This window comes from Chiloscyllium punctatum, chromosome 1 (assembly GCF_047496795.1).
Source record: "Chiloscyllium punctatum isolate Juve2018m chromosome 1, sChiPun1.3, whole genome shotgun sequence".
NCBI lineage: Eukaryota > Metazoa > Chordata > Chondrichthyes > Orectolobiformes > Hemiscylliidae > Chiloscyllium > Chiloscyllium punctatum.
The window spans coordinates 145,925,318-145,949,488 of NC_092739.1; the positions used below are offsets into that span (position 1 = coordinate 145,925,318).

The 24,171-nt window shown below is 41.4% G+C and overlaps 1 protein-coding gene across 5 annotated transcripts in view; it reads right to left on the reverse strand.

The window, feature by feature from the left end:
• ptpra (protein tyrosine phosphatase receptor type A) overlaps nucleotides 1–24,171 on the reverse strand; it is a 291,473-nt gene that overhangs the window by 146,484 nt on the left and 120,818 nt on the right. For all 5 annotated transcript variants that reach the window (XM_072576685.1, XM_072576703.1, XM_072576713.1 and 2 more), the window contains 2 exons: nucleotides 16,405–16,489; nucleotides 13,919–13,992 (listed from right to left, as the gene is read on the reverse strand). In XM_072576685.1, the coding sequence (XP_072432786.1) occupies nucleotides 13,919–13,992; nucleotides 16,405–16,489 (159 nt within the window). The remainder of the gene's footprint in view (nucleotides 1–13,918; nucleotides 13,993–16,404; nucleotides 16,490–24,171) is intronic.

A 24,171-nucleotide genomic window follows, 5' to 3' on the forward strand; every position in this document is an offset into this window, starting at 1 on the left:
TGATTGTTAAGGTGCGCCACTATTGAAAGCAAGCCGAAATAACTATAATATCAAGAATCTCTCACACCTCCAACTCTTCAGACATGAGTTCTGACCTGCTGCAAAGACAGATCTTAAGGAAACTGCGCTGATACCACCACACTTGTTGCCTTTCACGCTTTTTTTGAAATATATTCATGGGTTGTGGGCATCACTGGTTAATTCAGCACTAATCGCATCCCTAATTGCCCAGATGCGCAGCAAGTTCTGGAGCACAAATCTTCAGTACTATTGCTGGAAGACTATCAAGGTCAATGGCATTTACAGTACTCAGTGGCTCCAACCATTTCTTGTTATCATGTCAAGTAAATTGAATTGGCTGAAGACTGACATCTGTGATGCTAGGGGGCTGCTGGAGGTGGCCAAGAAACATTAGCAACTTGACTAAAGATTATTGCAAATGCTCCATGCTTATATTTTACACTGGCTCTCCCACAATCAAGGATAAGGATAATAGTGCAGCTTCCTCCTCCAATGAATTGTTTGATTGTCCAACATCAATCACGACTGGATGTGGCAGATTTCCAGGCTTTGTCCTGGTCCACTGACTGAGGGATCACTCAGCTCAGTCAATTAGTGCTTGTGCTGTTTGGTATGTATGCTTTGTGACTTGACCAGATTGACACTTCAATTTTAGGTATGCTTGGGGCTGCTCCTAGCATACCCTCCTGCATCTCCACTGAACCAGGTTTGATCCCCTGGCTTGATGATAGTGGTTTAGCAGGAGATATGCTGGACAAGAGGTTGCAGATTGTGCTGGAGTACAAGTCTGCTGTAGTTGATGGTCCACAGTGTCTCATGGATGCCCAGTCTTGATTTGCTAGGTGTATTCAAAGTCTATCCCAGACAACACCTGCCATAGAACACGAGGGAGGGCATTCTCAATGTGAAGAAAGGACTTATTTCCCCACGTCTGTCTGCTGGCCCCTTGTTGCAATGCTGTTATGGACAGATGCATTGATAGATGCACTATAAATGCCGGAGGAAATATCACAGAAGCACTTCACAGGAGGCTCCCAAGCACTGAGGATGTCACCTAGACAGGGGATGAAACGCCTGCAACACAAATTCCCAGCTCGGCGAACAGAACCACAACAATGGTAGCATTATCAGTGCTAGCATTACCCCATCCTGTCTCTCTTAACTTATCCCACCAAACGTTTAGAATGGATCTTATTAAAAGCCTTCTGAAAGTCTATTGCACTACATCAATTGGTTCTTCCTTACCTATTCGACTAGTTACATTCTCAAGAATCTTCAGTAGATTTGTTGAGCATGCATTGCCTTTCACAAATCCATATTGGCTTTATTTCTTAAAATGCTTTCCAAATGTTCTGTTATCACATCTTTTATAACAGACTCTTCGAATTTTCCCCTTTATTGACATTAGGCTAATTTTTAAAATTTATTCATTTATGGGATGTGGCATCGCTGGATGACCAGCATTGGCCATCTTTAGTTGTCTTCGAGAAGCTGGCGCTGAGCTGCCTTCTTGAACACTGCAGTCCACTTGCTCTGGGTTGACCCACAATTCCATTAGGGAGGGAATTCCAGGACTTTGACCAAATTAAAGTGAAGGAACAGCGATATATTTCTAAATCAGGATAGAGAATGGATTGGAGGACAAATTTCAGGTGGTGTTCCCACATATCTGCTGCCCTTGTCCTTCTAGATGCAAATGGTTGTGGGTAAGGAAGGTGCTGTCTGAGGATCTTTGGTGAATTTCTGCAGTGTACCTTGTGGAGAGTACACACTGCTGCCACAGTGTGTCGGTGGTGGATGGAGTGGATGCTGCTGGACGTAGTGCCAATATAGGGCTGCTTTGTCCTGGCTAGTGTCAAGCTTCTTGAGTCTTGATGGAAACTGCACTCATCCAGGCAAGTGGGAAGGATTCCATCATACTCCTGACTTGTGTCATGCAGATGGAGGACAGACTTTCAGGAGTCAGAAGATGCATTACAGTATTTATAGCCTCTGACCTGCTTGCTTTCCCCCACTGTTTATGTGGTGAGTCCAGTTGCATTTATGGTCAATAATAACCCCCAAGATATTGATAGTGAGGGATTCAGTGACAGTAACACCATTAAACATCAAAAGGCATTTGATAGATCATTTCTTATTTCTGGTGATCATAGCCTGGCATTTGTGTGGTGCGAATGTTACTTGCCACTTGTCAGCGCAAGATTGGATATTGTCCAGATCCTTTTGCACTTGGACATTGCCTGCTTCAGTATCTGAGGAGTTGCGTCCTTATGACAGATGGAAGGTCATTCAAGAAGGTGGTTGGCCCAGTTCACTACCCTGAGGAACTCCTGCAGAGGTAACTGACCTCCAATAAACACCACCATCCTCCTATTTGTCAGATATGACTCTAACCAAGGGAGAGTTTGCCCCTGGATTCCCATTGATTCCAGTTTTGCCAGGGCTTTTTGATGCCACACTTGGTTGAATGTAGCCTTGATGTCAAGGGCTGTCACTCTTACCTCACCTCTGGATTTCAGCTTTTTTGTCCATGTTTGAACTAAGGTTGTAATGGGCTCAGGAGCTGACTGGGTGAAACCCAAACTGGGTGTCACTGAGCAGGTGCTGCTTGACAGCTGATGACATCTTCTATCACTTTACTGATGGGGCAGTAATTGGCCAGGTTGGATTTGTCCTGATTTTTGTATACAGGACATATTTGACATCTTCCTGACAATGTGGAAAATTGCCTGTGTTGTAAGGAGCACAAATCTTCAGTACTATTGCTAGAACGTTGTCAGGGCGCGTAGCCTTTGCAGCCAACCAGTGTCTCCAATTGCTTCTTGATATCACAGTGAATTGAATTGGCTAGTATCTGTAATACTGGGGACCACTGGAGAAGGCCAAGCTGAATCATCCACTTGGCACTTACGGCTGTGAAAGCTTCAGCCTTATCTTTTGCACTGATGTGCTAGGCTCTTCCATCATTGAAGATAGGAATACTTGTGGAGCCTCCTCCTCCAGTGAGTTGTTTAATCATCCATTACCATTTATGACCGGTGGCGGCAGACTGCAGAGCTTCGATCTGATTCATTGGATCACTTTGCTCTATCTATACTTGTTGCTTATGCAGTTTGGCACACAAGTCCTGTTTGGTGGCTTCACCAGGTTGACAACTCAACTTCAGATATGTCTGGTACTGCTTCTGATTTGCCCTTCTGCACTCTCCATTGAATCAAGGTTGATCAGTCAGCTTGATGGTAATGGTTGAGTGGGGGATATGCTGCTCCATGAGGTTACAGATTGTGCTGAAGTACAATTCTGCTGCTGAGTTGACAGCACCTCATGGATGCCCAGTCTTGAATCTGTCCCATTTAGCACTGTGACAGTGCCACACAACACAATGGAGGTTATTCTCAACGTGAAGGCAGGACTTCATCTCCACAAGGACTGTGTGGTGGTCGCACATATTGATGTTGTCATGGACAAATGCATCTGCAGCTAGCAGATTGGTAAGGATGAGGTCAAGTATATATTTCACTCTTGTTGGTTTGCTCACCACCTGTCACAGATCCACTCGAGCAGATAACTAGTTTGGGACCCAACTAGTTTGATCAGTAGTACTGCTGCCAAGCCACTCTTGTTGCTTATGTACTCCCCCACCCAGAGTACATTTTGTGCCCTTGCCATTCTCAATGCTTCTTCCAAGTGTTGTTCAATATGGAAGAGTACCAATCATCAGTTGAGGGAGAACGGTACATGGTAATCAGCAGGAGATTTCCTTGCCCATATTTAACCTGAAGTCATGATTCTTCCAGAGTCAATGTTGAGGACTCCCAAGGCAACTCCCTCTCAATTGTATACCACAGTGCCACCACCTCTGCTGGCTCTCTCCAGGTGGTGGGACAGGACATATCAAGGGATGGGGATGGCAGTGTAAGGTATGATTTTGACAGTATAATTATCTTGGGCTGATGCTTGACTAGCCTGTGCCAGCTCTCCCATTTTTGGCACTAACCCCCATATGCCAGCTGGGAGGACTGTGCAGAGTCAACAAAGCTGTTTTGCCGTTGCGTTTTCCAGTGCCTAGGTCAATGCCAGATGATCCATCCAATTTAATTTCTTTAAGAGTTTATGGCAAATGGTACAACTGAATGGCTTGCAAGGCCATTTCAGAGGGCAAATGAGATTCAACTCACACTGCTCTGAGTCCGCAGTCATATGTAGGTCACACCAGGTGAGAATGGCAGATTACCTTCCTTGAAGGACAATAGTGAACCAGATGGGTTTTTCTGACAATTCGCAATAATTTCATGGGCATCAATAGATTCTTAATTATAGATTTTTTTTTAAAATTCAAGTTCCACCATCTGTAATGGAGGGATTCAAATCCAGATCCCCAGAACATTATCTGGGTCTCTGGATTAATACTCTAGCAATAATACCACTAGGCCATTGTGCAACTGGACTGTAATCCTGTTATTTTACTCTCCATTCCTTTTTGAATAGTGGAGTTACACCTGCCGCACTGCAACCTTTGGAAATGCTCACAGCTTATATAATGGATGGATCCCTTTATCTCCAGAATCGTCTTTGTCTCTCTAAGCTCCATCTCCACCTATCGCTTACTCCTTTACACCCCATCCACTGTATTCATCTATATTATATATACTACCTTTTCCTAGCTACCATCAGTTCTGGAGAGGGCCACTGGACCAGAAACGCTGATTCTGCTTTCTCTCCACAGGTGTTGATATCGATAGTGCTTAGTTTCTCTAGCATTTTCTGTTTTTGTTTCAGATTTCCAGTATCAACACTTCTTTGGCTTATTTTAGGAATGAATAATTGTTGTCATTCATGCACATTTCCTTAAATATCAACCATCGGCCATCTAACATCAATTCCTTTAGTAAGGTTCCCTAATCCATCCTTGTCAATTTATTCCTTTTACCCTCATAATTCCCTTTATTTAGATTCAAGACCCGTTTCAGATTTAACTACTTAGAGTCATAGAGATGTACAGCACGCAAACAGACCCTTCAATCCAACTCATCCATGCTGACCAGATATACCAACCCAATCCAAACCCTTCCTGTTCATATACCCATCCATATGCCTTTTAAATGTTGCAATTGCATCAACCCCCACCAGTTCCCCTGGCAGCTCATTCCTCATCTCCATCTTAATGGAGCATTCTCATCAAGTGGTCACTATTCCTCAAAGAACCCCGCACAACCAGACTGTTAATTAATCCTTTTTCATTACACAGGATCCAGTCTAGACTAACCTATTTTCTCATTGGTCCCTCAATGTACTCGTCTAAAAAAAACCCATCATTTTCACACCTCAGGAAATTCTCCTTCACAACAGCATTACTTGTTTGGTTTGTCAGGCAAGTAATAACAAAACAATAATAAGTGCACTGATTAAACTGGAAGAAAGAAATAATGAACAGGTGAATAAAGCATTAGTATTAAGGTTAGATTTATGGCCCTGAATGAAAATTCTAAACACAAATGCACAGTGTGGAAGGAATAAATAAAATAAACTTAATCTCTAATTTGAATTTGTTCAGTTATGTTACAGTAGCCATTAGAGAGGCAAGGTTGCAGGATGTTCACAGGACAAGGAACTAAATATATCAGGTTTTAAGGTTTAGAGTACAAATAGGGAAAATGGCAGGGGAGGTGAAATAGTCTTAGTGATTGGAAACAAAACTATTTCAATAGTGATGGGGGAATATAATGAGGGAAAGCATTCAAGGAGTTCCATTTGGGTGGAACTGAGAAACATTAAAACGTCTAAAATTGCACCAGTTATAGTTTTAAAGTGCTGGATTGCATGATTGCAGAAATTAGGCAAGGCCAAAGTAGTGACAATAGGGGCTTTTAACCTTGACAGAGTAGGAGAGGTAGAGAAGCATCTGTCAAAAAAGGTAGTGAATCTCTGGAGTGTGCCCAGGATAGCTTCCTACAGTAATATGTCCTGGATACAACAAGGGGACAAGCAATATTACATTTAGTAACAAGCTGAATTTAATGAATAACCTAACTGTGCATAAACATTTATCATTTGGTGATCATAACATGACTGAGTTCAATGCAGTGTTTGAAAGTGAAAAGCATGACTCAGCCACAAGAATTACTGTTCCATCATCACAGAGTAGGAAAGTACGATAGCTTGCCAGAAGTTCAGAGGAAATGAACAGTGAATCGGGACATGGACTGAATAAAATTAACAGAAATACACGAGGAATTTAGTGGAATTAAAGAGTGACAAAGCCCCAGCTCCCAACGGTTTCTATGCTAGGGAAACCATATGCTCTACATCTAATTTGTCAATCCCCTCATGTATCTCAAAAATCATCTTTTATTCTTCTAAACTCTAGCCAGTATAGGCCTATACTGCTCCATCTCCCCTCCTTTTACAAACCTTTCATCTCTGGAATTAATCTAATGAACCTTCTCTGACCGGTCTCTAATGTAATTACGTCCTTCAAGTAAGGGGCCAAAAACTCTACACAGTGCTTCAGATGTGATCTCACCAATGCTTTACAGGCAACCTCACAGGCTGACTGATTAGACTCTTTTGGTTTTCCATACATTTCATTATTAACTTCCTTAATAATGGATTCCAACAATTTCTCAACAACATACATTAACCTAACTGGTCTATCGTTTCCTACTTCCTGTCTTTCTCCTCTTTTTTTGAATTAGGGCATGACATTAGCATTTTTTTTAATCCACTGAAACCTTTCCAGAATCCAGAAACGTTGGAATATTATACTCAATCCATCCACTATCTCTGTTCCCACTTCCTGTAAGACACTAAGATGTAGGCCATCAGCTTCTTGGGATTGGTCTGCCTTTAATAAAAATAGCTTGCTTAATACTTTTTCTTCTTGTGATGGCAACTGTTTTAAGTTCCTCCTTTACTATAAGCCTCTGAAATACCTGTTACTATTGGAATGATTTTCGTGTCCAGAATAAACAAAGGCAAAATATTGATTTAGTTTCTACCATTTCTGTTTCTCCCCATTATTAACTCCCAGGTCTCGTCCTCAAAGGGACCAACACTCATTTCAGATGCTCTCTTCCTTTTTATGTACTGATAGAAACTTTTGCTATTCATTTCTGTATTTTGTGACAGTTTCCTTAGATAATTAATCTTTGCTCTTTTTATTACCTTTTACTTTAAGTAATGCTTCGTTAGTAAAAGTTTCACAATCCTCCAACTTGCCACTGACCTTTGCAGTATGGCATGCCTGGAGCACAGAGGGGTGACCTTATAGAGGTTTATAAAATCATGAGGGGCATGGATAGGATAAATAGACAAAGTCTTTTTCCTGGGGTGGGTGAGTTCAGAAGTAGAGGGCATAGGTTTAGGGTGAGAGGGGAAAGATATAAAAGAGACCTAAGAGGCAACTTTCTCACACACACAGTGGTACGTGTATGGAATGAGCTGCCAGAGGAAATGGAAGAGGCTGTTACAATTACAACATTTAAAAGGCATCTGGATGGGTATATGGATACTAAGCATTTGGAGGGATATGAGCCGGGTGCTGGCAGGTGGGACTAGATTGGGTTGGGATATCTGGTTGGCATGTTTGAGTTGGACCGAAGGGTCTGTTTCCGTGCTGTACATCTCTATGACTCTAAGGTAGTCAGGAAGGAACTGAAGGAGAGCGAGAAGGAGGTTAGAAAAAAACCTTAGTGGGTAGGATTAAGGAAAACCCAAAAGCATTCTACACTTGTGTGAGGAACAAGACGATGGCCAGAGTGAGGCTAGGGCTGATCAGGGATAGTGGAAGGAACGTGCGCCTGGAGTCAGAGGAGGTAGGGAAGGTCTTTAATGAATACTTTGCTTCTGTATTCACTGCTAAGAGGGACATTGTCACTTGTCAGGGCAGTGCAATATGTTTGAACAGGTTGATGTTAAGGAGGATGATATGCTGGAAACTTTGACAAACTGGATAGGTAAGTCCCCAGGCTAGAGAGGATATACCTAAGGTTCCTACGAGAAGCAATTGCTACGCCTTTGGCGATGATTTTAGTGCCCTCACTGTTCATTGGAGTAGTGCCAGATGATTGAAGGGTGGCAACATTATTTCCTTGTTCAAGAAAGGGAATACGGATAACCCTGGGAATTGCAGACCAGTCAATCTTACATGGCGTGTGGGGAAATTGTTGGAGAGGATTCTATGAGACAAGATTTATAATTATTTGGAAAAGATAGTCAGCATGGCTTTGAAGGGGGCAGGTCATGCCTCACAAGCCTTATTTAATTCTTTGAGGATGTTGCAAAACACATGGACAAATGTACAGCAGTGGGTGTAGTGTGTAGAGATTTTAGCAAGACGTTTGATAAAGTTCCCCATGGTAGGCTCGTTCAGAAAGCATGGAAGCATAGGATACAGGGAAATTGGCTGCCCGGGTACAGAATTAGCTGGCCCATAGAAGACAGAGGGTGATAGTAGATGGAAAGCATTCACTGGAGCTTGGTGACCAGTGGTGTTCCGTAGGGATCATTTCTGGGGTCTCTGCTCTTTGTGACTTTTATAAAATAACTTGGATGAGAAAGTGGAAGGGTGGGTGAAGTAAGTTTGTGGATGGCACAAACGTTGATGGAGTTGTGGGTAGTGTGGAGGGCTGTTGTAGGTTGCAATAGGGACATTGACAGGATGCAGGCTGGGCTGAGAAGTGGCAGATGGAGTTCAGTCTGGAAAAGTGCAAAGTAAATCTTTGTGGATGGTTGAATTTGAATGCAGGTTGCAGGGTCAAAGATAAGATTCTTGGCAGTGTGGAGGAATAGAGGGATCTTGGGCGTCCACAGATCCTCAAAGTTGCCAACCATATTGATATGATTAAGGCAGCATATTGTGTGTTAGCTTTCATTAGTAGGGGGATTAAGTTTAAGTTTAAGAGTCATGAAGTTATGCTGCAGCTCTATAAAGCTCTGGTTTGACGACACTTGGAATATTATGTTCAGTTCTGGTCACCTCAATACAGGAAGGATTTGGAAGCTTTGAAGAGAGATTTACCAGGCTGTTGCTTGGACTGGAGAGCATGTCTTCTAAAGGAAGATTGAGGGAGCTAGAGCTTTTCTCATTGGAGTGAAGACGGATGAGAGGTGACATGACAGAGGTGTACAAGATGATGAGAGGCATAGAGTGGATAGCCAGAGACTTTTTCTCAGAAATGGCTATCACGAGGGGGCATAATTTTAAGCTGATTGGATAAAGGTTTAGGAGAGGTAGATTTGTTACACAGAAAGTGGTGAGTAGTGGAATGCACTGCTAGCAGTGATAGAAGAGTCAGATACATTAGGGACATTTAAGCACATGGATGAATAAAATGTAAGGTATGTAGGTTTACTTGATCTCAGAGTAGGATAAAAGGTTGGCACAACATCAAGGGCCTGTACTATGCTGTACTATTCTATGTTCTAAACTTTGGTCCTTCAGAGGATAGAAGGGGGTATTTAGTAATAGGATATGAGGAAATAGCCAAGGCATCGAATAGGTATTGTGTGTCAATCTTCACAGCAAAGGACACAAATAACATGCCAGTAATTGACAAAGAGACGAAGGTATGCGAGAACCTGGAAACAATCATTATCACAAAAGAGGTAGTGTCGAGCAAGCTAATGGAGTGAAGGGTAAACAAGTCTCCTGGCACTGATGGAATGCATCCTAGGGAACTAAAAGAGATAGCAGAAGAAATAGCAAATGCACTTGTGGTAATTTTCCAAAATTGACTGGACTCTGGGATAGTTACAGAAAAATCGAAAACAGCAAAAGTGATGCCACTGTTTAAAAAAAGGTAGACAAAAGATGGGGAATTATAGTCCAGTTAGCTTAACTTCCATAATGGGGAAAGTGCTGGAGTCTACTATCAAGGAAGAAATAGCAAGGCATTCTGATAGAAATTGTCCTGTTGGGCAGACGCAGCATGGGTTCACCAAGAGTAGGTCTACTGGAATTCTATGAAGACATTACAAGCACGGTGGACAACGGGTACCTAGTAGATGTGGTGTATCTTGATTTCCACAAGGCATTCGAAAAGTGCCGCACAAAAGCCTGCTGGATAAGATAAAGATGCAAGGTGTTATCAGCAATAATATTAGCATGGATAGAGGATTAGTTAACTAACAAGAAGCAAACAGTGGGGATAAATGAGTGGCTTTCTGATTGGCAATCAGCGACTAGTGGCGTGCCTCAGGAATCAGTGCAGGGACCGCAATTGTTCACAATTTACATCAATAATTTGGAGTTAGAGACCACATGTAGTGTGGGAAAGCTTGTGGATGACACTACGGTGAGTGGCAGAGCTAAGTGTGCAGAGGTCATTTATAAATGACCTGGAGGAAGGGTTAGAAGGTTGGGTGAGCAAGTTTGCGGATGATACGAAAGTCGGAGGAGTTGTAGACAGTGAGGAAGGATATGGCAGGTTACAGCGGGATATAGAGAAGCTGCAGAGCTGGGCAGAAAGGTGGCAAATGGAGTTCAATGTAGCTAAGTGTGAGGTGATTCACTTTGGTAAGAGTAATAAAAAGATGGATTACTGGGCTAATGGTAGACTACTTGGTAGTGTGGAAGAGCAGAGGGATCTTGGTGTCCATGTACACAGATCTCTGAAAGTTGCCACCCAGGTAAATAGTGCAGTGAAGAAGGCATATGGCGTACTGGCTTTTATTGGTAGAGGAATTGAGTTCCGGAGTCCTGAGGTCATGCTGCAGTTGTATAAGACTCTGGTGCGGCCGCATCTGGAATATTGTGTGCAGTTTTGGTCGCCATACTATAGGAAGGATGTGGAGGCACTGGAACGGGTGCAGAGGAAGTTTACCAGGATGTTGCCTGGTATGGTAGGAAGATCCTATGAGGAAAGGCTGAGGCACTTGGGGTTGTTTTCATTGGAGAAAAGAAGGTTTAGGGGTGACTTGATAGAGGTGTACAAGATGATTAGGGGGTTAGATAGGGTTGACAGTGAGAACCTTTTTCCACGTATGGAGTCAGCGATTACAAGGGGGCATAGCTTTAAATTAAGGGGGGGGTAGATATAGGACTGATGTTAGGGGTAGGTTCTTCACTCAGTGAGTCGTAAGTTCATGGAATGCCCTGCCAGTAGCAGTAGTGGACTCTCCCTCTTTATGGGTATTTAAGCGGGCATTGGATAGGTATATGGAGGATAGTGGGTTATTGTAGGTTAGTGGGCTTTGATCGGCGCAACATCGAGGGCTGAAGGGCCTGTACTGCGCTGTATTCTTCTATGTTCTATGTTCTAGGACTGTGAAACTTTGCAAAGGGATATAGATAGTTTAAATGAGTGGGCAAATGTCTGGCAGATGGAGTACAATGTTAATAAAAGTGACGTCATCCATTCTGGTAGGAATATCAGTAAAAAGGTCTATTACTTGAATGGTTAAAAAAAAATTGCAGCATGCTACTGTGCAGAGGGACCTGGGTGTCCTTGTGCATGATCACAGAAGGTTGGTTTTCAGGTGCAACAGATCATTAGGAAGGCAAATGGAATTTTGTCCTTCATTGTCAAAGTGATTGAGTTGAAAAGCAGGGAGGTAATATTGCAGCTGTATAGGGTGCTGGTGAGGCCACACCTGGAGTATTGCGTATAGCTTTGGTCTGTTCTGGCACTAGAAGGGAGACAGAGAGACTTCATTAGGTTGATTCCGGAGTTGAGGGGATTGGCTTATGAGGAGAGACAAAGTAGATTGGGATTATATACATTCGAATTTAGAAGAATGAGGGAAGATCTTATAGAAACATAAAATTATGAGGGCAATAGATAAGACAGGAGTAGAGAGAATGTTTCCACTGGCATGTAAAACTAGGACAAGAAGGCATAGCCTCACAATTAGAGGGAGCAGATTTAGCATTGAAATGAGAAGGAACTTCTTCACCCAGAGGGTTGTGAATCTATAGAATTCCCAGTCCAGTAAAGTAGTTGAGGCTTCCTCAGTAAATGCTTTTAAAGCTAAGATAGATAATGTTTTGAACAGTAAAGGAATCAAGGGTTATCGAGAGAGAGGATGGTTAAGTGGAGCTGAGGCCTCGAAAAGATCAGCCATGATTTTATTGAATGGCAGAGCAGGCTTGAGGGGCCAAATGGCCTCCTCCTGCGCCTAGTTCTTACATTCTTTGTCTTTCTGCCCAGTTGACTAAGGCTAAATCACGCCTATGTCCTTACCTTTATTTCCTCCAGCCCCAACAACTTTCAGCAATATCTGTGTCCTTCTACTTCTTAAGACTAAGGTGGCAAGGAATTTCTTCTCATAAAATTGAGTGTCTATGGAAGTCTTTGCCACAGTGCACTCTGGGGGCATAGTCATTGTGTATACTTAAGGCTGAGATAACAAGATTCTTGATCAGTGGGCAAATCAATGGCTAAAGAGAAACATCAGGAAAGTCAGCATGAGGAGTGCCCAATCAGCCACGATCCTATTATGGCAAAGCAAGCTTGAGGGAACAAACAACCTACTCCTGTTCTTATTTCTTAAGGTCTTATAATCTTCAGCATGTTGGGATTTTAACTGAACAGACAATCATGGCTGTACTTTGGGCTGCCTCAGCCTTAAGCTCTAAAATTCCCTCTAAATCTCCTAACTCTCCATTTCTCTCTTTTGCTTTTAAGATAGTCCATAACCAAAAGGGCCATCTACCCTCATGTCACCAAATTTTGCTTTATAGAATATTTTGCTTTGTGTTTCTCCTGTAAAACATTTGGGATAATTTATTACATAAATGTGTAATCCAAATATAAGGTGCTGCTGTATTATTCAATCCTCAAATATTTGACTTATAACCATAACAGATAACAATATGACATGACTTGTACACACACAAAATCTTCCACCTCATGGCATGAACAGTAGCAGAGTGATGGTTCAATTCAGAATAACACAAAAAGTCACAACATGTTCTGTTAAAACTTCTTAAAATATGACTACTATTCCCCATTTCGTCCTTCAAATTTATCAGGAATTACCCATATCCATGATATCTGATCAACTTTGAGAGATTCCAGAACAATCAACACTGACCATCGAAGTTGGTGTCATTTTCTAAGATAATAATAAATAGAAGCAGGAGTTAACCTTTTGCTCCATCAAGCTAGCTCAGAATTTAATTTGATCCAACTGTAACTTGCACTTCACTTTTCTCCTTTTCCGCCAAATTACCACACTCCCTTGTCAATCAGGATCTGCATAAGATTACACACTGAAGAATCATTATTGCAACATCAGTAATATGCAACTATAAATAACATTAGTTTTTAGGGTCTTCCATTAAGTCAAAGTCAAAAATCACACGATACCAGGTTACACTCAACAAGTTTATTTGAAATCACAAGCTTTCAGAGCACTGCTCCCTCATCAGGTGAAATTTCACCTGAAGAAGGAGCAACGTTCCAAAAGCTTATGATTTTTCAAATAAACCTTAGAATCCCTACAGTTTGGAAACAGGCCCTTCGACCCAACAAGTCCACATCAACCCAACAAGTCCACACCGACCCTCTGGAGGTTATCTCACCCAAACCTATTCCATTACTCTAAATTTACCCTTGACTAATGCACCTAACCTACACATTCCTGAACATTATGGGCAATTTGGCATGGCCAATTCACCTAACCTGCACATCTTTTGGATTGTGGGAGGAAACCAGAGCACTTGGAGGATGTGCAAAGTCCACATAGTGTGGAAGAATCGAACCCGGGTCCCTGGCGCTGTGAGGCAGCAGTGTTAACCACTGAGCCACCGCGCCGCCCCTGTTGGATTATATCCTGACTTTGTCCACCCTAATTTAACACCAGCAAACTCCACATCATGGCTTCCAGGAGGTCACTTGACAAATTTTAAAAATTGGAACTCTGCATTAGCATCATTATTGCATTTATTTCCTACCTGTATCATCTGTTCTGCCATTGGATAACCTGAAAGAATTAGAATGACTTCCAGCCTGCTTGTACTTTTTAAACCTGAAGAGAAGAATTCCACAAAATTACTAATTAACACAATGCATCACATTGTAATTTTTTCTACAAATATAATTTGTTCTATAATACAGTCATGGAATAGAACACTAGTGGTTCAATGCCTTCTGCTATGTGGGAAAGGGGCAAACATATATTTGTAATTTCCTGCTCGATAAACTTGCAAACAAAATCTACAAGTTTTCTGATGAAAGTGATGTTGCAATCAACAGCTGAAAAGAAATACATGGAGCAGATAACAAATAAAAACCCCAGAGAACTGTAGATGCTGGAAATCTGAAACAAAACCAGATAATGCAGAGAACAAACAGAGAAACTTCAGCAGGTCTGATAGCATCTGTGCAGTGAAAGTGGAGTTATTATTTCGGGTCCTGTGGCCCTTCTTCAGAATTGATGGTAGCGAGAAAAAGGTAGTACATATGCTGAAGAAAGTGGTTGATGGGGTGGGGGTGGTCGGTAAAGGATTAAGCAGTGGTGGTGATGGAGCTCAGAAGGTCAGAAAGACAATTAGGAAGATAAAGGGATCCATCTATTCTATAAACTCCAAACATTTCCTACAGATTGGAGTGTGGCAAATGTAACCCCACTATTCAAGAGGGGAGGCAGAGAAAAAAAACAGAATTACAGTCTAATTAGCCTAGCATCAATAGTGGGGAAAGTGTTAAAACTCTGTTACAAAAGATGTAATAAAGGAATAGTTGGAAAACCTTTATAGAAATAAAGCTAGCATGGATTTATGTAAGGCAATACATGCTCAAAAATCTACTGAAGTTTCTTGAGAACGTAACTAATTGACCGTTCTTCAGAACTGACTGAAGCTAAGAAAAGGTTGGGATATATGCTGAAGGTGGAGGAAGGAAGGAGTAAATGATAGGTGGAGATGGAGCCGAGAGAAAAACAAAAATAGTTGGCCAGACAAAGAAACACATCTTCTTCCATGTCCTTACCCCAATCGCCACATGCTAGGACTTGACATTGCTTGGGTTGCTACCACAAATAAATTATCCAGCCACTGATGGTCCCTATTAGCAGCTATTCATTCTCCCAGGTTGACCTTTATCCATTCCTTTTCTGATGTTCTGAAGCCAGGTCACTGGAAACAGAATTTTAACTCTGCTTTCTCTCCACAGATGCTGCCAGACTTGCTGGGTTTTTCCAGCAATTTCTGATTTCGAAGTAATTAACAACTCACCTTCGAGGCAGGTTCTGTTTGCTTTTGCAAGACCAGGGTATATCTTAATTGGCTCATTCCAGTTTTAAAACATATAAACAATCCTTGACAATTTTTGAAAATAGCTCCACATTAACATTCTTGTCTAAGCAACAGACACAGACTCCATTGCCTAGAAGCTTGATATGCTCAACTTCAATACAGCATTTATTTTTTATCATTTAGTACAATAGAACAGCTCCTACTCAAACCATGAAACTGAATGCCTAATTATATATTGCCTTTCCTAATTTTTTTTTCTCTATCACGTTGCACATCTCAATGCTAAATTTCGTCTCCCTAATCCACCAATCAGTCTTCAAAGTCTATCACTATCCTGCTCAACGTTCACAACATTTCCATGCTGCATGTTCAGTTTTGAAATTGCATCTGTAGACCAAAATCTAAGCCCATTAATATTTCTCAGGAAAACCAGTTCTCTGAGTACTGAGTTATCTATAGGGAACATCACTGTACATCTCCTTCTAAACCAAAAAAAAGTATTTACAGCTATTGTTTCCTGACCAACAACTTAGTATCTACCTTAAATTTAACTAAATGCAGGTGAATAGTGTAAAACCTCACTGAAATTAGATATTAAAAGGTATCAGAGGAAATGCTGCAAAATAACTAGGTAGGAGTAACAATGGGAAATAAAAATCAGTTCAAAATTCATACAAAGGCAAATGAATGGAAATATGATACTAATCAATTATAATAGGGGTCCCCAAATCATGAGTTGTGATCCATAATGGACTCATGCACCAAGTATCACCCTTTCCTCCAAGGTAACACAGGCAACTAGGGACTCTGGTAGCACAGTCCTGAGATTAGCTCCATGGCCCTACGACATATGGTGGATATGATTTACTTTCATGTCTTGATTCAGAGGGCACTTCCTGAAGAAATTAACCTGAAGTCCAATCACCGGGTCCAGAACCAGCAAAATGGTTGGTGAAAAATTATCGACACTTGCAACGCAACTGCCACCACAATGCCTTGTCTCCCCCATCCCTACCCGCTCTGTCATTCAAACTGTTGACATGCCAATCTTTAATTGTTAAAACAGGGTCACCAAGAGAAAAAGTTTGATAAGCATTGAATTAGAAGCATCAAGGGTATAAAAGTATTTTTTTAAACTTGATCTATGCAGCAGCAAACATGCTTGTAAGCTAGCACTCACTTACCGCAGCATATAGAGGACTATAATGATAAATACGATGACTAACAATGATGAGAGGGCTACCATTACAGCAATAATGGGCATTTCATCTGTAACGAAAAGAAAATATTAATCAGAATATAGATTATAAGCGCAAGTACATAATTATATCAGATGGGCAAGACAATGCTAAGATGAACCTCAAATGTTGCAAAGAGCTGATTAAGAAACTGAGTAAGCTCATGCGAAAACACAAAATTACCAAAACTAACATGCTAACCTGTATTCAATACAGAATCATTGTTTAAATTGTTGCAGGATCACAAATATGCATTGCTCAGCTGAAGCAGATGAAATTGACTCTTAACAATAGTTAACAACTAAATGACTGTTTTAATGGGCTAGGACATACATAACTCAAAGCTCTATTTCATACCAATACTATCAAAACAGTAATCTAATGAGGCAACTCAATCATTTGGAGTATTGCGTACAGTTCTGGTTACTGAAGGGTGCAGAGGCGATTTACCAGGATGTTGCCTTGTATGGAGGGAAGGTCTTATGAGGAAAGGCTGAGGGACTTCAGGTTGTTTTCGTTAAAGAGAAGGTTGAGAGATGACTTAATAGAGACATACAAGATGATCAGAGGATTAGATAAGGTGGACAGCGAGAGCTTTCTTCTTTGGATGGTGATGGCTAGCATGAGGAACATAGCTTTAAATTGAGGTGTGATAGATACAGGACAGATATCAGAGGTAGGTTCTTCACTGAGAGAGTAGTAATAGCATGAAATGCACTGCCTGTAACAGTAACAGACTTACCAACTTTAAGGGCATATAAATGATCATTGGATAAGCATATGGACACTAATGGAATAGTGTAGGTCAGATGGCACCCTTCCCAATGCTTCCACATTTTTCCTATAATGCGGTGACCAGAACTGTATGCAATACTCCAAATGCAGCCGCACCAGAGTTTTGTACAGCTGCAACATGACCTTATGGCTCCGAAATACAATCCCTCGACCAATAAAAGCTAACATACCACACGCCTTCTTAACAACTCTATCAACCTGTGTGCAACGTTCAGGGATTTATGCACATGGACACCGAGATCTCTTTGCTCATCCACACTACCAAGGATCTTACCATTAGCCCAGTACTCTATATTCCTGTTACTTCTTTCAAAGTGAATACCTCACACTTTTCTGCATTAAAGTCTACTTGCCACCTCTCAACCCAGCTCTGCAGCTTATCTATGACCTTCTGTAACCTGTAACATTTTTCTGCACTGTCCACAACTCCATTGACCTTAGTGTCATCTGCAAATTTACTAACTCATCCTTGTATGCTCTCATCCAGGTCATTTATAAACATGACAAACAGCAGTGGCCCCAAAACAGATCCTTGAGGTATACCACTAGAAACTGAACCCCAAGATTAACATTTCCCATCAACCACCGAGCCAATTTCTGATCCAAACCACTAAATCACCCTCAATCCCGTGCCTCCGTATTTTGTGCAATAGTCTACCATGGCGAACCTTATCAAGTGCTTTGCTGAAATCCATATACACCACTTCAACCACTTTACCCTCATCCACCTGTTTAGTCACCTTCTCAAAGAACTCAATAAGATTTGTGAGGCATGACTTACTCTTCACCAAACTCTGTTGACTATCCCTATCAACTTATTCCTCTCTAGATTATTATAAATCCTAACTTTTCCTACACTTTACCCACAACCGAAGTAAGGCTCACTGGTCTATAATTACCAGAGTTGTCTCTACTCCTCTTCTTGAACAAGGGGACATTTGCTTTCCTCCAGTCTTCTGACACTATTCCTATAGACAATGATGACATAAAGATCAAAGCCAAAGGCTCTGCACTCTCCTTCCTAGCCTCCCAGACAATCCTAGGATAAATCCTATCTGACCCAGAGGACTTATCTATTTGCACACTTTCCAAAACTGTCAACAGCTCTTCCTTATGAACCTGAATCCCATCTAGTCTGGTAGGCTGTATCTCAATATTCTCCTCGACAACACTGTCTTTTTCCTATGTGAATACTTACGAAAAATAATCATTTAGCACCTCTCCTATCTCCTTCCGATTCCACGCACAAATTCCCACTACTGTCCTTGAGTGGCCCTAATCTTAGGGGAAAGTGAGGACTGCAGATGCTGGAGATCAGAGTCGAGAGTGGGGTACTGGAAAAGCACAGCAGATCAGGCAATATCCGAGGAGCAGGAGAATCGACATATCGTGTGAAAGCCAGATGCACAGCCCGATTCTGCCTGACCTGCTGTGCTTTTCCAGCTCCCCACTCTTGGCCTAAATCTTACTCTATTTATTCTTTTATTCCTGATATACCTACATAAAGCTTTAGGGTTTTCCTTGATTCTACCTGCCAAAGACTTATCATGTCCCCACCAGATTCTTCTTAGCTCTCTCTTTAGGTCCTTCCTGGCTAACTCAAGCACCCTAACTGAGCCTTCACATCTCATCATTACATAAGCCTCCTTCTTCCTCTTGACAAGAGGTTCAACTTCTTTACCTCACTCAACCACCTTCCCTGCCTGACAGATATCAAAGACACTGAGTTGCTGTTCCTTGAACAACGTCCACATTTCAATTCTGCCCATCCCCTGCAGTTTCATTCCCCATCTTATGCATCCTAAATCTTGCCTAATCGCATCATAATTGCTTTTACCCCAAATATAACTCTTGCCCCGCAGTATAAATCTATCCCTTTCCATCTCTAAAGTAAATTTAACATCTGGCCTGGTTCATTACCCAGCATCAAATCCAATGTGGCTTGGCCGATCTATATACTGTGTCAGTGTAGGCAAATCAGATAAAGATGGCAGATTTACTTCTGGAAAGAACATTAGTGAAGCAGACAGGTTTTTACAATTAATGGTGCTTATTACATGATGGCCATCAGGCTAGGTTTTAATTCATTTTTGATTATTTCATGGTAGAATACGAAGTTGCATCAGAAAAACATTATCCTGAGGTTAATCCTACCACTACACAATTATCTCTTCATGTGACTTTCAAACTTTCTGTTGCCTGTTATGTTAATTCTTCACTTTTGCTCCCTCAGACCTCCACCCCTGCCCCCCACCCGTCCTTTACTTCATATAATATCATAAAGAAACCCACTGCTCAATCTTTCTCTCTGGCCTCAACTCAGTTCAATAATTTCATACTGTTCCTCGACACTTAAGCTTCTGGCTTTATTTGCTCACAGTTTTCAGTCTTCATTTTCTGACAGTGGCTGGTTATAATTCTATCTTTAACACTTCATCTAATCCTATCTTTCCTTTCTTTATTTGTCCAATTATTATTCCCTTTAGTTTTGCAGCATAAACCCTTCATCACTGGTCCAACCTATCACAGGTCTCTCATTCTGTTCTTACTCCTGACCTCTGCATTTCACTTGCTTACAAACTGTAAAGTTTGTAAGCTTTTCTAGTTCTGATAAAGGATAGGTAGGAAACATGAACTCTTTCTTTCCCCAGAAATGCTGGCAGACCTGGGTATTGCTGAAAGGAAAGAACTTATGTTCATATCATCAGGACAGACACAAGAATACAACATTTCAAAAGGATACAATAATGTATACCATTTGCAAAAAAGGTACAGATTTGTTAACAAGTAGCCTCTGATTATTGTCTTGTAGACAGCACTTCGGGAATAGTTAGTCTTTGTTCGAGTTCAAAAACAGTAAACTGTACTTGATTGCTTGTTACAATGTGTTGACCAATCTACCATGAATGAGGAGTCCCAAAGCTTTTGCTTCACTGAAAAATGCATGCACACATTCACTGTCCATGCAACAGACATGGCCCTGTTTGGGAATATATGCAGCTTCTATCAGAGTTAAGTTAGTTTGTCTTATCTCTATGCATCACTGATACACCAAACTTTGTTTTACACAGAGCAACTTAACGGTTACTGTAAAATAACTTGGAGTTACATCTTTGTGTATAAACCTGCAAGATTGAGAGTAAGACTTAGATTTCAATTACAGAGAGTTTTTAAGCCAGTACCATTAAAATTTAGACATGACAATTTCTCATTTTTGAAGAGTGACAGGAAGCTCAAATCGAATAAAGTTTTCAAGACCGTACAGGTTACATTAATTTTAATGGTACTCTCATTACACCAAAACAAAAGGCCACTCACCATAAAGTATGTGTCACTTAACTTATGCTGTAGTCAATGACATACAGGTTATGGATGAGAAACTTTAAATGTTAAGCTTTTAATATGTAATTACTTTTTGGAAATCCATGTATACAATAAAACAACAAATAGCTGCAACCACCTTTTTAGCACTTCTACCTTAATGATTTACAACATTGACAAAGAAACATGCATAGGTCACTGAAGAAGTGAATAAAGCCATTTGACGCAAGTATCGGCCTTCAAGATAGCAAGAAAATATGCTGCCTAGCACAGTTTGTTTTATTAATAAGTTTGTGTTCCTCTTCCCCTTCATGTCATTCTCTAATGTTGTTGGAGAAAGATTGCATGTGCAATAGTTCCAGTACCTCAACATATTTGCCATTTTCTTATCAGACTTAACAGAATTTTTTTAAATATGCAGGGTATACAATTTTGCTCAATTATGTTTATCAAATATCCACACAGATGTAACATGTTTAACGTTCAAGGACATAAACAAGGACCAGGATTTCAGTTATTCCAGCACAGACAAGGAGTGAATCATTTAGCTCCTTAATGTGAAACAATGAAATCTTCCAATTAGGGCAAGGCTCCAAGGAAAGACAAACCTTTTGGTTAAAATGGAATTTTCCTTTTGAACTATTATATTGAATACCTAATTTAGCAACTATTTTTATTTTCTTGGATTTTTCGAAAAGCTCTTCAAATGCTCTTTATCAGTCAAATTACCCAAAAGCAAGGGAGAAGCTGATAATACAAAGATTGAAAGTGGCATGATAGCACGGTGGTTAGCACTGCTGCCTCACAGCGCCAGAGACCAGGGTTCAATTCCCGCCTCAGGCAACTGTGTGGAGTTTGCATATTCTCCTTCTGTCTGCATGGGTTTCCTCCAGGTGCTCCGGTTTCCTCCCACAGTCCAAAAATGTGCAGGATGGGTGAATTGGCCATGCTAAAATTGCCCGTAGCGTGAGGTGAAGGGGTAAATGTAGGGGAATGGGTCTGGGTGTATTGCGCTTTGGCGGGTCGGTGTGGACTTGTTGGGCCGAAGGGCCTTTTTTCACACTAAGTAATCTAACCTAAAAAACCCAGAATACCAAGGTGATAACATGGTTGAACCTCTAACATATACAATGGACCAGATCTTTTGAAGTGGGTTAGCTTGTGCCACACACCACTGACCAGACTTATTCCTGCAGCATTTCATTCAATTTGGTTTTTTTTCTTCTACCTTACTGAAAGGTTGAGCTTGAAACTACTTGACAAGTACAATGAAGTATTTCAATGGAGCTGGAAATTTAATAAATGCAAAAACCAGCAGCATATTGCTTCAGACACCAACAACATTCTCAAAACTTGACAACATCCAGGACAAGGCAGCCCACTTGATTGACACCACATCCACAAGCACCCACGCTCTCCACTACCAACACTCAGTTGGAGCAATGTCTATGATATATAAGATGCACTGCAGAAGTTCACCAAACATTCTTAGACAGAGATCCTTGGATGCTGCCTGAACTGCTGTGCTCTTCCAGCACCACTAATCCAGAATCCTTAGACAGAACCTTCCAAACTCACGACCACTTCCATAGAGTCATAGACAAGTACAGCATAAGAACAATGGCCTCATTACTTGAGAGGACCCCTCCATCCTGACTTGGAAATATATTGCCATTTATTCACTGTCAGTGGGTCGAAATTCTAGAATTGTCTCCTTAAAGACATTGTTGGTCTACCTACAGCACCTGGACTTGGTGGTTCAAGAAGAGAGCACACCACCAACTTTAAAGGCAATTAAGGACAGGCATCAAATGGCAGTCAGCCAGCAACACCCACAAGTGAAGTTATGAAAAGCGAGATTTAAAAAGAAAAGGAAAAATGGTTGAAATGGCACATTTGAATTCAATCAGGAACAAAATGCCAAACATAGCAGGAAAAAGACTGGACTGAGAGAAAGAGAGCGCGAGAGAGAGCAAGAGCAAGAGCAAGCGAGAGGAGAGGGGAGGTGGGGGTGGAAAGAGACAGAAAGAAGGCGTGAGGGGGGAAGGAAAGGAGAGAATGAGTGAAGGGGGGGGAAGAGAGCAAAGGGGGGAAGAGAGCAAAGAGTAGAGGGGGAGGGGGAAACAGAGAGCAAAGACGGGGGGGGGGAAAGAGAGGATGGGGGTAGGAGAGCACGTGGAGCGTGGAGAGGAGGGGGAGGACGTTGGGTTGGAGAGGGCGGGAGGGTGTGAGAGCGAGCATGAGCACGCGCGGGGGGTGTGTGCAGGGGGATAAGAGTGTGGGTGGAAGGAGTGAGACGGGAGAGAAGAGAGCGCGGGAGAGGGAGGAGTGAAAGCAGGGGTGGGAAGAAGAAAATGCAAGCAAGAAAATATGAAATTCCAAGCCAGTCAGGAAATCGGGCGCAAACATTGGAGTTTGACAAGTGGGGGAGGTCAGCAAAGTGACATTTGTTTACTTTTCATTTCACTTTTCCACCCTTCTTACCCTATTGAAATAGTTTCCTGTTCTACTATCGGGAAAAGAGCTAGTGGTTGCTAAGAATCTCTTGAGTGGCGAAGGCTTATCCTATTGTTAATTTGTATACTATTTTAAAACTTATGATAAATAAAACATCTATCAAATAAAGTGAATAAGATAACTAAGTGATTAATTAAAATTCATTAAGGATGCAGGAGAGCTTATGTGTCAAGGCTGAAGTACCGAGTGCTCCTGAATGTTATTTTGATCCAAGGCAAAAAACTATACAGCAACTGACGATAGTTCAAACACCTTCAGTTTAGAATTTGTTCAGCTGGAGGCTAAACTAAAAAAAATGGCATGAACCAAGGAGGGGTAACATTCCTAAATCACTATAATTATTATTACCTGGATTCATTGTACCAGGAGGCAGTTACACCACTTAGGATTGGATCTTCTCACTTGGTTAGTGGTCAGGGATAGAAAGTTGTGACTGTGAATTAGGCAGGTGAGGGGACCCAGTGGGCTGGAGTGCAGGCATGTCAGCCTCTGCAATTGGATGACAAAGGAAACAGAAATCAAGTTAAAGAAGAAGAGGTGCGCTTATGACAGGCATTACAAAGAAAATATAACTGAGATCCAAGCTGAACACACAAGGTTGAGAAGAGAGGTAAAAAAGCAAATAAGAGATGTGACAAGCAAAACTGGCACCGAACATACAGGGTAATGTCAAGGACTCTAACAGATCCATTAGTATAAATGAAGAGGGCACCTGATTAGAGACAAAAACAGATTTACACATTGGGGCAAGAGGCACAGCTGAAGTGTAAAATTAACATTTTACATTAGTCTTTAACTACTATACACATGCTATCCAGGCCACAGTGACAAGAGAGGAAATTTAGTCACTAGAAGGCTTTAAAATTGACGCAGCAGTGGTATTGGATAAACTGCAAGTAATTAATGTTAATGAGGCACCAGCACTAGAAGAAACACATTTCAAGGATATTGAAGGTATGGGAGCTGAGGCACTGACAATAATTTCCCAATCTTTCAGGTCGGAGGTTGGAAACATTCTGCCCTTGTTTAAAAAGACAGACCCAGTAATAAAGACCAGTGAGGCCAACTTCCATAGTGGGG